This window comes from Micropterus salmoides, unplaced genomic scaffold, assembly GCF_014851395.1.
Source record: "Micropterus salmoides isolate LMB-PRFRI ecotype aquatic unplaced genomic scaffold, ASM1485139v1 Ms_hic_scaffold_7, whole genome shotgun sequence".
In the NCBI taxonomy this organism is placed as follows: Eukaryota; Metazoa; Chordata; class Actinopteri; order Centrarchiformes; family Centrarchidae; genus Micropterus; species Micropterus salmoides.
The window spans coordinates 35,597,340-35,611,876 of record NW_024044459.1 but is presented as its reverse complement, the minus strand read 5'-3'; the positions used below and the strand labels follow the sequence as shown (position 1 = coordinate 35,611,876).

The 14,537-nt window shown below is 41.3% G+C and overlaps 1 protein-coding gene across 1 annotated transcript in view; it reads left to right on the top strand.

Moving 5' to 3' along the window:
- LOC119892344 overlaps positions 1-14,291 on the top strand; it is a 40,885-nt gene extending 26,594 nt beyond the window's left edge. The window contains 5 exon segments of the mRNA XM_038704538.1: positions 4,361-5,005; positions 5,179-5,235; positions 8,574-9,773; positions 9,857-10,759; positions 10,762-14,291. Coding sequence (XP_038560466.1) covers positions 4,361-5,005; positions 5,179-5,235; positions 8,574-9,773; positions 9,857-10,759; positions 10,762-11,114 — 3,158 coding nt within the window. The 3' untranslated portion in view covers positions 11,115-14,291.
- Positions 14,292-14,537: the final 246 nt, after the last annotated feature.

The window sequence follows — 14,537 nt, the reverse complement described above, 5'->3', positions numbered from 1 at the left end:
AAGCTTGACTATGCAACAGCTTATTACGACAATTATCTACATTTATTGTTAGGCCACAACCTTTAGTGTCCATATGATACAGGAAGTCATGTGACATAGTGCAAGGAGGTGGCTGAAGTGGATATAGAGGTCAAACTTATTATTTATTAGTTATTTAAGTGTTAAGTTAATTAACGTTACGTAGGTTAAGTCACTTGAGCTAAGTAATGTAACGTACAGTTCTGCAACAACCACAGAAACCGACATTTTTATTTTATTTTTAGAGCATTTGATTTATTGATTGCTGCTGGGATGTAAACAGAATTTCATCAAATAATATCAAAAATGATTCTGAAATATGTTGCCTACCTCAGCTTTCAACAACAGAACAAGAGTCTGACAGAACACTCGTTAGACTCACATTATATGTTGTTGAGTTTTGTTACTTTGCACACACACACACACACACACACACTTTAAACTGTATCCTGATGATTTATTGTTGTCTGATGATGACTGTGATGATGTTGACATGTTACAGGACAGTTGGTGACACAGTGAGTCTTTGACTTCAGCAGAGCTCCTCAGAGATTAGAGGACAGACTCAAGCAACATTGACACAAGTAAGTATTCACTGCCTTACCCAGAGACAACACTGAGTTCGTCTGCCTTGCATTACTGCTGCGTCCGTCTACTCCGGCGTCAACTTCCACTGAAAGCGTCTCAGATGAGTTTCAGGAGTGAAGCACGCTGTTGGCTTGTAAATTTGTTGTTTGTGTGCTTCCACAAGGTCTACCGGCATTGGTACTCTCTGACCCGGTTTTCTTCTGTTGTCTGCATGGCTGCGTATCCAATAGAAAGCATTTTGCGTTCTACCTGCCTGATTTTGCTGACATGTTTAGATTTTGCTGATTTGGTTATTAGTGCTTGTACTATGATTAAGTAGGCTATGGTTTCTATTTTTTTTTGTCTGTTTTAACTGTGTTTATTGTTGATTTATGATCAGGAGTCTACACAGTGTTTTATTTTTAAAAGTTCATGCTGCGTATTCTCCGCAGAGCAGAAAGCTACTTCTGGGCAAACAGGGTCTGAAATTAGCACCCACCAAATGTTGGTAAATTGTTGACAGAAGGAAGTGAAATTGTCAGGCCATCCGACACGTTGGCAGAAAGGGAAAATGCACTATAGAAACACACATGTTGTAAGGTTAACTTATTGTGGTGAACTGCGCACATGATGCTACACGCACACAGCAACCAGTCACCTCAGGGAATATCTCCTGTAGATCAACTTATTTAATATCATTCCTGTTATTGTGACACATTTTCACCTCAATGATAAATTATTTATTTTTAATTCAGTTATAAACTCCTGGAATTTAATAGCTCCTGTGTTTCAGCAGGTTTTATGGTCATGTTCAAAACGTTCGGCACATTCAGAGTCTCTCCCACATATCTGTGTTCTCTGACATGCTGTGCCTGAAGCGGGCTGGTACGCACTCTTTGGCGTACCGGGACGCTGGTACTCTCCTCCGCCCTCTCCATATCAGGTTCTCTGGGTGCTACGAAACACTCACCTGTTACCATTCTCACCTGGCTGCTAATCTCTGTCAGCGGAGAGAGAGCAGGGAGGAGAGAAGTTTGGGTGCCTTTCAAGCAGCCATGTGCAGAAACTAGCTTGTCATTGTCACTTTTTGTGAACCGACCAATCACAGCCTGGATTGGGCAGGACTTTTAAAAATAGACAGACAGATTGACATTTAAACTGGGGAAGCTGGGGACCTGTCAGAATCAGAATTTCTCCATAATTTTTTGAAAGCTTTTGTTAAAAATGTTCTGAAAAACAGCAAACAAGAAATGTTAACAAACAAATGAAACAATGCACGATAAGACAACATGAAATGCAATTTAATTTACTAGCACCTATTTTTTTCCACTTCAAGCACTGCTGACTCCCCGTGTCCGTGTGGGTTCTCTCCGGGTGCTCCGGCTTCCTCCCACCGTCCAAAGACATGCAGGCTAGGTTAATTGGTGTCTCTGAAATTGTCCTTAGGTGTGAATGTAAGTGTGAGTGGTTGTTTGTGTGGCCCTGCGATGGACTGGCGACCTGTCCAGGGTGTACCCCGCCTTTAGATGTACACCGATGTAAGCTGGGATTGGCTTCAGCCCCTGTACGCAGGATAAGCGTTTGACGATGGATGGATGGATGGATGGATGGATGGATGGATGGAAGCACTGCTGACATGTCCAGAAAAAAGTCATAGTATTAAGAGACTAATGTCATTATTTGATGAGAAGTCTACCTTCCCTTTACTCTGCTGTGCATTACTTTATTGATCTGCTGGTAGTAACATTTTCCCCTTCAGACCGTTTGATCAACGCAGTTTGGTGCAGCATGTGGTATGTGCAACCGAAAGTAACTGAACCACTTGTGATCAGGCACTAATCTCATCACAAATCTAAACATAGGTTAACTTTAGCAGCTCTGAAAAAGTGCAGCTCACAGTCCCAAACAGAGCAAGGTTGCGCCTCAGTTTTTAGATGTTTATGTTGCAAAACTCTACCAGCTATGTTACCACTCGTCACAGCTGTCTGGACTCACAGCGCAAGCGGGTTCAGTTGTTTACTATCAGGGTGTACACCCATATTGCATCAGCTGGGCATAGTTGAAAAGCTCCTAGAGTCTCTTAACAGTTACATATTGGTATTTCAGTGCTGAGAAAATTCATTTGTGGCTTGACAGCAAACGTCTACTTTTTGAATCTCTTTCACCTGATGAGAAATCTCGTCACAATTTAATCTCATGGTGGGATATCTCATCATACCCCTATTAGATAACACATCTAGTGTAGGAATTTTGACCTAATAGTGTGTAGTCCAGCAACAACTCAAAAGTTATCAAATAGTGGTTAGATAAAAAGGGATTCTGTGGGAACACTATTAAATGTTCCATTTCTGTACCATTTACCAGAACAAGGTCGAGGGTGTGGTTAAAACATTGAGTCGGTTCATGAACACTCTGAGAGAAGCCAAATGAATCTAAGAGAGATAAACGTCGACTGAAGCTGTCATTCTCAACGTCCACATGAATATTAAAATCCCCTACAATAATAACTTTGTCCGATTTAAGGACTGATGTTGACAAAAATTCAGGCAAGATTTCAGAGTACGGACCAGGTGCTCAGTACACTATAACGAAAAGAATTGGTTGCAGTGATTTCCAACTTGTCTGTGAAAGTACAAGGCTTTCAAATGAGTTATAATTTAGTTTAGGTTTAGAGCTCATTAGTAGGCTTGAGTCGAAGATAACTCCACCTCCTCGGCCTGTTCCTTGAGGAAAGTAAGTATGAATATGATTTGAGGCCATAGGTGTCATTTACACTGGGGACACGTCCCCATCACTTTTTGAAAGTATAATTTGTAAAATAAAATGTTCTGAAATATAGCTTGCAATTAAATAACACATGAAAATGCTTTTACAAATGTCCATTGTCCAAAAATAGTAACTTAAGCTAAAAAAAACAACAAGCTACTGATAAAATGACCCAAAAACATGCATGCACCAATCAGTAACTTTAACAACTTGTTGACACAGTTTCTTCTTGGCCAAGTTTTCTGCTCTCTCCCTGTGAACATGACAAAAGAGGAGGAAAGACTAAATCATGCCTACATATGTGTTCCCTCGACAGGGATGATATTACAGGAGAAAAGTTTATCTACAGGAGAAACAGATCTGAAAGCAACACAGAATGCCTGAGAGCTGCACTGACTTAGATTCTGTTATATTTATGTATTTTGAAACATCACATGCTACCTGAACTTTGTTAATTTAACTTTTGGCTAGGTAAATGCTGAAATGGAAGCGCAGAGAAGTGTGTAAGACTCCGACCTTGTGTAGTGTTTCGGGTGGGTAACTGCTGAAATGGAAGGCGACTTTGCCTCCTGGTCTCAACTCTGGATTGTCATGGATTTGGTCCACTAGAAACGTTAACAGGTTGGTGGTAAACGATAGGCTTATGCTTAGGGCTACTCCTCTTTTGAACAGTCACCCAGAGTCAATACGTTTACCGCAGATCAGGTGAAGCACAGCAGCAGCTATCAATACCTGCCACCCAACAGTGAGTTAAACTGAACCGAGTCAGAATAATTTTTCTCTACATTAACATCCAGAATTACAGAGTTTGTATGTGCTGGGTACAAACTGACATTTTATTTATTTGCATGCTAACTGGTAAATATGCAACATTCAGGATGATAACAGCTGACACATCCAAGTCCACCTTAAAAAAGCTGGTTATGAAAGCAGATAATAGCAGTTAAAGATTGTTTTCAGTTTGGTCAAAGTCTACAGAGTTTTTTCTAATTGAGTGTTTTCTTTTCAGTGTCTGAGCTGAGGGTTGTTCTGCTGGGGAACAGCTGGTCTGAGAGGAAATCAGTGGGGAACTTCATACTGGGAGAGACTAAGTTCAATACCGAGGAGGAACCAGACCGCTGTCTGAGAATCACAAGACAGTTGAAGGAGAAAGAAATAGTTCTCATCAACACCCCAGATCTGCTGCATCCCAACATCTCTGAATACAAACTAACAGAACATGTGACAAACTGTGTGAGACTCTCTGATCCTGGACCTCATGTGTTCCTGCTGGTTCTACAGCGTGAAGACGTCACTGAGAAACAAAAACTGAGGCTCTGCAAAGTCCTGGAACTCTTCAGTGATCGATCATTTGATCATTCACTGGTTCTGATATCAACAACCAGAGAGGAGAGCTCAGCTTTCATGGAAAAATGTATGCAACACCCGACCTTAACAGAATTGATCAGAATGTGTAGAAACAGATCTTTGAAGCTGAAGAACCTTGAACGTTCTGAGTTGTTAACTTGTTTGGGTCAAATTGTAAAAGAAAACAATGGAGAGCATGTCAGCTGTGATGTGTTTGAAGATACAGTATCTGCTGTATCTGGTGATCATCAAAACTTGAAGCAACAGGAAACAACCACTTCTGACTTGAGTCCTGTCAGAGCTCCTGGTGAGTGTACGAACAGTTTTGATAACGTGATGATGTTTTTAATTTTCAGTGGAAATCATTAACCAGATATTTACTCAGCTGTAAGGAAATTCATGAGAGACGATCATTATGTTCTGTATAAAGATCTATAAAATGAATCTGAGGTCTGTAGCTGATGGTTCTTTCTTTCACAGGGTTCAAACGAAGCACATCACACAGTTTATCACCAGCTGAAAGCACAATCAAACAACGTGAGTAAATTATTCATGTAACATATATTAATCAGAATTATCAGTTTTTACAAAGTGTGACAATGTGTAAAAAATGTAGTTATGATTATACGATAAACTTGTCTTATCAAAGCTGGATCCTTTAGCTGTGGCACAACAAACAAAAATGTAGCTCTTTCTTCATATATATATATATATATATATATATATATATATATACAGCTATACCAGCTTTAAGTCCTCTGGGAAGGGTGTTCATGGGAATTTCTGACCATTCTTCTAGAAGCACATTTGTCAGGCACAGATGTTGGACCAGAAGACTTGTCTTCCAGTCTCCGCTCTAATTCATCCCAAAGGTGTTCTATTGGGTTGAGGTCAGGACTCTGTGCTGGCCAGTCAAGTTCCCCACACCAAACTCGCTCATCCATGTCTTTATAGACCTTGCTTTGTGCACTGGTGCACAGTCATGTTGGAAGAGGAAGGGGCCATGCCCAAACTGTTTCCACAAAGTTGGGATCATGAAATTGTCCAAAATGTCTTGGTATGCTGAAGCATTAACAGTTCCTTTCACTGGAACTAAGGGGCCAAGCCCAACCGCTGAAAAACAACCCCAAATCATAATCCTCCCTCCACCAAATTTCACACTTGGTACAATGCAGTATGGAAAGTACTGTTCTCCTAGCAACCGCCAAACCCAGACTCGTCCATCTTATTGCCAGACAGAGAAGCGTGATTCATCACTTCAGAGAACACATCTCCACTGCTCTAGTGTCCGAAGGTAACACGACGTTTAAAGGTCTGTAGATATTGACTGAAAGTTGGTGACTTCTGCGCACTTTGCACCTTAGCATGTGCTGACCCCGCTCTGTGATTTTATGTGGCCTACCACTTAAGTTTCTGTTGTTCCCAATCGCTTCCACTTTGTTATACTACTAATAATAATAGTAGTGAGGAAATTTTAGGAATGGACTTATTGCATAAGTGGCAACCTATCACGATACAACACTTGAATTCACAAGCTACTGAGAGCGACCTCTTCTTTCACAAATATTTGTAGAAGCAGTCTGCATGCCTAAGTGCTTGGTTTTATACACCTGTGTCCATGGAAGTGATTGGAACACATGAATTCAATTATTCGGGGTGGTGTCCTAAACCTTTTGTCATTATAGTGTATGTGGCATTGAGTTGGAGGCGTACTTGTAGTCAATCCAGGCAGTGCACAGGTTGGTCTGCCCGGTCTTGCAGTCTCAAGTGACGGTTCTATCGAGCAGTAGCTGGTGCTTGGCTCCCCTGGTATTACTGCAAATTCCCTTCTGGACCCTGTCCATGTATTGGGCCATGTGCCTACTCATCTTAGCCGCTATGATGCCTGAGAGGAGCTTCCATGTTGTGCAGAGGCAGGTTATTGGCTGATAGTTGGATGGGAATGTTCCCTTCTGGGGATCCTTCATGATCAGGACTGTCCATCCTTGGGTTAACCATTCTGGGTGGGTCCCATCCATCAGCAGTTGGTTCATTTGTGCTGCATGACCTTAATGGAGTGCAGTTAGTTTATGCAGCAAGTAAGTGTGGATTATGTCAGGGCCTGGTGCTGTCCAGCTCTTCATACCCAACACTCTTTTTTGGATGTTTGCCATTGTAATGGTTACTGGATCTTGTCTGGGAGATCGCTGTGACCGGTTCTTAGATACATAACCACTGGTAGATTGGAGTTGTGCGATGCCCCCTTCTCCCATTTGATCTTCCAGTACTGTTCAGTCTCAGCCCTGGGTGGAATTTTTGTTATTACCCTGCCACTGAGAGTCCCTTTTGATGATTCAGTGTAGAACCTCCGGTTTATTCCCCTGGCTTCTGCTTCTCACTTGTATCTCTTTAGATGGGTAGTCGTAGCAATATGTCTTTCTTTGGCAGTCTCCAGTGCCTCAGGTATCGACAGCTTGCTGTATTTCATGGGCAGCCCCTTCCTTGCACGTTTCTTTAGCTCTGGGAACTGACTAATTTAGGCCTCTAGCCTTCTCCTCCATGCAGGATAATGCTCTTCGTGGCTTATGGTGTTCATCTTATAGCCAAGCATCACCAGGATCACTGTAGATAGTATGTAGTGTATCTAATGTAGTTCTAGCAGACTTTCAGATGGTACTTTGTCACTTGACCTTAGCAATCTTGGTCGTTGTACTTGGGGTCCAGCTTGGTTATGATCTTCTATCGCAGGTCAGTCACCCTTGTGTTAAGTGATTCTGTGCCGTAAGGGACCCATTCTCTGAGTTTGGGGATGATGAAGACATCTCCCCACTGACCTGTTGTCCTGGATCCCCCATTGCCGTAGCATGTACCTCATCAATCTCTAGTTGTCATTGCAGATGCCTCTTGTGGATGTTAGAACACTGACCTAGTAGTTGTTTCTTTGTCAATGTCGATGATGGGTTTCAAAGCATCCATGTATCACACAGTCTCTGCATATAACCCCTCTCACCGGGATTACTTCTTTAGTAGCATTGCAACAGATCCATATTTTCTGCTCTAGTCCATGATTGTCTTGTTCCAGTATCCCCATTTCTCATCAGGCTGCCCTGGTGCCTCACACCTGACATGGATGTTGTTGACTCGGGCGACATTTGCTTTATTGTGTCAGACGTGGGTTCGATTCCCACATCAGACGACATCATTAATTGGTATTTATATGGTTTTTGAACTTGATGCCCAAATCAATGTTCAATTCCTACTGACTGCAGTGGTTATTTCTGTGTATATTGTTTGTTTATTTTATTCTCAAACAGTGGACTAGATGTCACAGATATATACAATATAACAGAGTTGTCCCTGCCATTTGTGGTCATCAATTGCTCTCTATTGGTGCATTGGTAGCAATTCATGTCAATTAAACACATCTGATCAAACAAGAAAGTTAAAAACATTTCTTTAACAGTGTATCTGAGTAGCCTGATGGTTAAGATCTTGTCTTTCCGATCCCCAGGATGAGAGTTTAAATCCTATTCAGGGCATGTTAATCAAATGCAGCAAACCTAGGCAGATCCAACAACTGAGTGTGACATATGATTATCATATATTATTATTTTACCTGCAGAATTTATAAAATTGCTGATGGTGCAGAACTTTGCAGCAGCACTGGCAGCAGCCACAGCTAACAGACGGCAGCTCTGACACACATTTTCTTTAGAAAATGTCCATTCTACTGGACTTATTAATATTAATTTATAAATATACAGAAAGATGAATGAAGGAGATCGACACACAGTGGTTTTATCTTTATATTTGGTGTATTGCTGTAACGACTGAATCGACATCTAAGCTTGCTACAATCTTAGACATTAATTCATTATGTTTCTGTTATATTACAGCATCTACACTGAGAATTGTGCTGTTGGGGAAGAGTGAGGAGGATAAAACAAAACTTGGTATCTTTATAATAGGTAAATTCCAAAAACAGTCCCATAGCAAGCAAAGTATGGCTGTCTGTGGAGAGTGGAGAGGAAAATCATTTACAGTGGTGAAAACTCCAAACATCTTCAGTCTGACTGATGAGACAGTGAGAGAAGAGATGAGAAGGTGCATCAGTCTTTGTCCTCCTGGACCAAATGTTCTGCTGCTGTTAGTGAAGCCTTCTGATTTCACTGAGAAGAACAGACAAACACTGAAGTTCATCCTGAGTTTGTTTGGTCAAGATGCTTTTAAACACTCAATGGTCATCAGCACACATGATGGAACAAGTGTCTCTGTCAGTCAGCTGCTTCAAGACTGTGGAGGAAGACACTACAGGATGGTAGAAGAAGGCAATTTGTTATTAATGCACAAGATTGAGAACATTGTGCATGAAAACAGAGGAACCTTCCTCACCTTCACTGAAGAGACCATCAGACCAATGTGTGAACACATCAAACCAGCTTTAAACCTGGTTCTGTGTGGGAGGAGAGGAGCAGGGAAGACTTCAGCAGCCAAGGCCTTTTTAGGTCAGACAGAGTTTCATTCAGTCTCCGACTCATCAGAGTGTGTTAAACATCAGGGAGAGGTGTGTGGACGTTGGGTTTCCCTGGTGGAGCTGCCTGCCTTGTATGGAAAACCTCAGGAGGCAGTGATGGAGGAATCACTCAGGTGTATCTCCCTCTGTGAACCTGAGGGCGTCCATGCCTTCATCCTGGTCCTACCTGTGGGTCCCCTCACTGATGAAGACAAGGGAGAGTTAAAGACCATCCAGAACACATTCAGCTCTCGAGTCGATGACTTCACCATGATTCTGTTCACTGTGGAGTCAGATCCTGCAGCTCCAGCTGTTGTTAACTTTCTGAAGGAAAACAAGGACATCCAGGAGCTCCGTCAGAGCTGTGGAGGAAGATATGTTGTTCTCAACATCAAGGACGAGCAGCAGATCCCAGAGCTGCTGGACATGGTGGAAGAAAATAGCCAGTCTAAAGTTAATCAATCCTGCTATACAGCTGTAACATTTGCACATGCACAAATAGAAAAGCTCATACAACAAGAGAAACATATCAACAGGCAACAAGGTGAACTTGAGAGGCTGATGAAGAAGAACATGATCACTTGTAAGTATTTGATTGAAATGTGTTTTCTGAGTCCTGAACTGTGTTGTACATCACAGTGTAGAGCCTTCACTGTGGTTTCTGAGATTATTTAAACTCCAGGTCTTCTTATTTCACAGGTGAGGAGCAGAGACCAGAGAGTCTCAGGATTATGCAGCTAGGAAAGACTGGCTGTGGAAAGAGCTCTACAGGAAACACCATTCTAGGAAGAAAGGAGTTTAAAGCCAAATCAAGTCAAACTTCAGTCACCAAACATTGTCAGAAAGCACAGAGTGAAGTGGACGGTCGTCCGGTCGTTGTGGTCGACACTCCTGGTCTGTTTGACACAACTTTGTCCCATGAAGAGGTTCATGAGGAGATGGTGAAATGCATCAGTCTTCTGGCTCCAGGACCACATGTCTTCCTGTTGGTGTTACAGATCGGCAGATTTACACCAGAGGAGAAGGAGACATTAAAACTCATCAAGGAAGGCTTTGGGAAGAATGCTGAAACCTTCACCATCATTCTTTTAACTGGAGGAGATAAACTAAAGCGTGAGAAAGTGTCCATTGAAGAATACATTGAACAGGACTGTGATGATTCCTTTAAGAATCTGATCTCTGACTGTGGAGGAAGATACCATGTGTTTGATAACTATGATGAACAAAACCGCACACAAGTCAGTGAGCTGATAACCAAGATTGACACCATGGTGAAGGAAAATGGAGGCAGCTGCTACACCAATGAGACGCTGCAAGAGGCCGAGGCAGCTATAAAGAAAGAAATGGAGAGAATCCTGAAGGAGAAGGAAGAAGAGATGAAGAGAGAGAGGGAGGAGCTTCAAAGAAAACATGAGGAGGAAATGCAAGAGATGAAAAGAAGAATGGAAGAACAGAGAGCAGAAACTGAAAAGGAAATGGAACTGAAAGTAAAACAACTTAGAGAAAAAGAGGAGAACATAAAGAAGGAACGTGAGGAGAGAAAGAAAGAACAGGAAATGAGAGAAGAAGAAGTCAAGAGAGAAAACAACTGGAAGAAATTAAACGACAGGAGTGGAAACGAAAGGTTGAACCTTTGCAGAAAAATGTAAGATCAGAGTCAGAATCAAAGGAAACCACTGACAGAAAGCTGAAGGAGAGCAGAGTAGAGATGAGAAAAGAACGAGAGAAGTTAAAGAAAAAACTAAATGAATGGTGGGAAAACCAATATCAAGAAGATGAAAAGAGACGACAAGAGGAACAAACAAGACTTAGAAAGCTTCAAGAAGAATATGAACAGGAAAGAGAAAATGATGAGAAGAAAAGAAAGGAAGAGGACAGAATCAGAAGAGAACAAGAGGAAAAAGAGAAAAAAAGGTGTCTTTAAAGTAAGGACATGACAGTAAAGTCCCACTAAAATATGAACAGATATTTTAGGATGTGGTCCATCCCTGGGAATAATCAAATTGAATCTTTAAGAAACTGTTTTCAAAATATGGCTTTCCAAAAAAAGTGGACTCTTGGCTCAACTTGCCCCATATGAGGGGTAAGTTGAGCCAAGAGAGAGGAAACGTTGAGCCACATGGGCGTCGGTGACATCAATGTCATTTCATTGTGCAAACTCAAACAGGTCCCAAATACTCAATTGCACTAAGATCGTGAAACATTGCTATGTCTCCTAGTTGTTTCATATCAATGTATCGCTTTAAAGTCATCCTGTTTATCGTCATGTCCCGTGCCACCTGATAATTGGACTTCCCATTTTTGGACCCACTACTCTCTCCAAATCCACAAGACGAGTTGACTTTCTTCCATTTATAGAAGCATGAGATGATGGTTTCAGGTCTATAATGTCACATCATTTCGGTAAAATTACAGTAAAATTGTTGGCCCAACTTCCCCCAGGTCTTTTGGCTCAAAATACCCCATCCCTGCCATTTTAACTTGTGTCATCCAGAAGTTTAACGTCATGCTAACAGTATAGCCTCATACTGTAACGTCCTAAAGAACTAACAGATGCGTAAGAATTTCTCAAACCTGTCGGTAATTGTTCAGACACAAGAGTCAGGACTCCTTGAACATAAAAAAACCCACATTGAACGGCAAAAAAACTGTTTTTTTTATCTTAAATGGGATTAACACTTATTCCATGGGCCTTTCTTCATCACAGGGAAAGTAAAATAGATGACTCTTCAAAAATAAGTGGTCACTTGACCAATTTTGTCGATGGTTAGAAACAAGGGGTGGCTGAACTTCCCCACAGGCTCAAATCTCAAAGCTCTCCCCTACTGTGCTGTGAAATCTGATCTAGTGAGTTGTTGTTCCAGTCTTATTGTCGAGATGCCAAGTGCTCCAAAGAGAAGGCAGCCTTTTTGGCAAGGAAAATGGCATGAGAGGCTGGAGAGGACCCTGACATTGTGACCCAACCAAGTTAGGGAAGGAGATGCTGACCTCAGCTTTCACGTGGGAGAGGACACTTTGGGTGAACTAGGAGGGGTATAGATGTGTCCCACCTTCCCTCCAGTTAATTACCTAGTTTTCAGCGTTGTGGTTTTTAGGTTGCAACTGTGTGCTCGTACGCATGCTCAAACTCTTGAGGGAGCATTGTCCAACACACAGGAAGCAAAACACCGGGAGACAGCTTCACACATGCTGAAAACTCAGGTAAACTCCCGCTGCGACTATACAATCATATTTTTATTAGCTTGAGGTAGATGTAATACTTTCTTGTTATATAACAATATTACAGTGAAAGCATAACCGACATGATATGTCAGCATTAACTCACCTGTCACTTTTTAGTAACTTCATCAGAGGTTAAGCATCGTGAGCACAGTTAAATGTATTGCATAAGCTATTAGTTAAGCTAAACTGAGTCATGACATTGTACATGACTGTTAGACTGATGTACTAAAACGACAATTACAAAGGAAACAGCTTTAGGTGCCTTTCTGATGTTGAGTGAATTTTCACCTGAAGTCGATCATTGAAGTTCTCATTTGGCCTGAAGGGTTTCAGCACATAAAACTTTTATTATTATTTTATCTTTATGTGAATCTTTAGTTTATGTTGGAGTTTGTGTCGTTTTATGGTGTTAGTGGACTGCATTTCGTTAGCTGCAGTGTTGTCATCGCAGTGGTAGGCAAGAGGCTCGGGAGCGTACATGCAGAGAACCCGAACTGATACCTTAAAATAAGAAGCAGAATAGTGGCTAGGGCTGCACAATTTAGAGAAAAAGTCATATTGCGATTATTGTGGAGTTTGGCAGATTGCTCATGAATAATTTTTCTGATTGCACGTAGGCCTATCTGTTTTTAGAGGCACGTGCAAGAGCCCGGTGTGAGCGTGAATAATGAGCAGACTACAGTGCACACAGACAAGACAGTGTCACACACACTTTTTCTGTTTTATTAAATTGCACACTCCTTGTGGTTATGTAGTGACATGTGACTACATCGTGATTGCGATTGCAATTAGATTATTGCGCAGCCCTAATAGTGGCTGTTGCAAGCAACAGAGAAAACAGGCGTGTGGTTGATTTCTAAACGAGGCTACAGCCCATTGACAATAAGGCAGTAAAAAAGTTTTTATTAATAAGTGATTTCATTGAAAAACTTCGGATAGCCCCTTTAAAGGCTATATAGTTGGCTTGGATCATTTCCTTTATGATTTTGCATGCATATGTGAGTAGGAAGCCATTGTGTTTGCAGTGTTGTGTTCTTCTGTTTCCTAACTGAGTGTATTATTGTGGCCGCTTAACACCCAGCTATCTAATTTTTGACGGGGAAACCACGAACCACAGAAATGTATGGACTTTGGAAGTGGACTAATCAGTGGACTGTTGCATGTGGAGTCCACTTAGGTGTTTCATCATTACTATTTTAGTTTCGTATTTAATTGTTAAATTAATAAATTCATGGTTTTATAACTCCTGTTTGATCCAGTGTGTTGATTGGTTCAGCTGTTCCTCATCAGAATAATTAACTTCATGGACCTTGAATTGATCACGCTAGAACCAGGATTTTCTGTCAAGTAAATGAGTAAATGAAATGCATTGGTCCACACAAAACTGGATCTATATTGTCACTGTGTTTATGTAATCAAAGATTCCCAAACGGTGCATTCTAAGCAGTCTCTCAGAGTTTCAATGGCATCTGGAGCACGGTGTTGGATTTTGCCTAGGAGTTTTTGTTTATACATTGGGATAAGGTGCAGCATTGAAACAAAAAATATTATTATTATACTTATTAAATATGTCTCCGACTATCTTAAGGGGCAAAAATAACCCATTTGTGAGTTACAAAGAAGTGTGTGACAGCCCCTGAGTGGCCTGAGGGTGTGTGTGTACTGCATCTACCAGCGTTGACCTTTCCATGTGGTTTTGTGTCCGAGAAGCTGATTGCAGTGCCTACCCAGAACAAATGGGTCCACTGGAAATAAAAGCCCTACTTTCCAGAATGTCTCTCTCTCATTCTCTCTGTTTTTGATTTTATTTAATTCTTTGTTGTACTTTTACACAACCACCAGTTTCTTTTCTGGTATAATAAACACATTGTACTACTGGCATTGTGTCTTTCCCAGTTGTGTCATAGTCTATGAGCTGGATCATGTGTCTTGGGTTCTTTAGTGAAATGATTGTTCAATTAAATGAAAGTGTTAATACAGGATTTATATTAACCATTAACTCTTATGAGTAACTACCATCCATCAATCCATCGTCAACTGCTTATCCTGCGTACAGGCTCACGGGGGGCTGGAGCCAATCCCAGCTGACATCGGGAGAAATATTACATCCTGGACAGGTGTAATA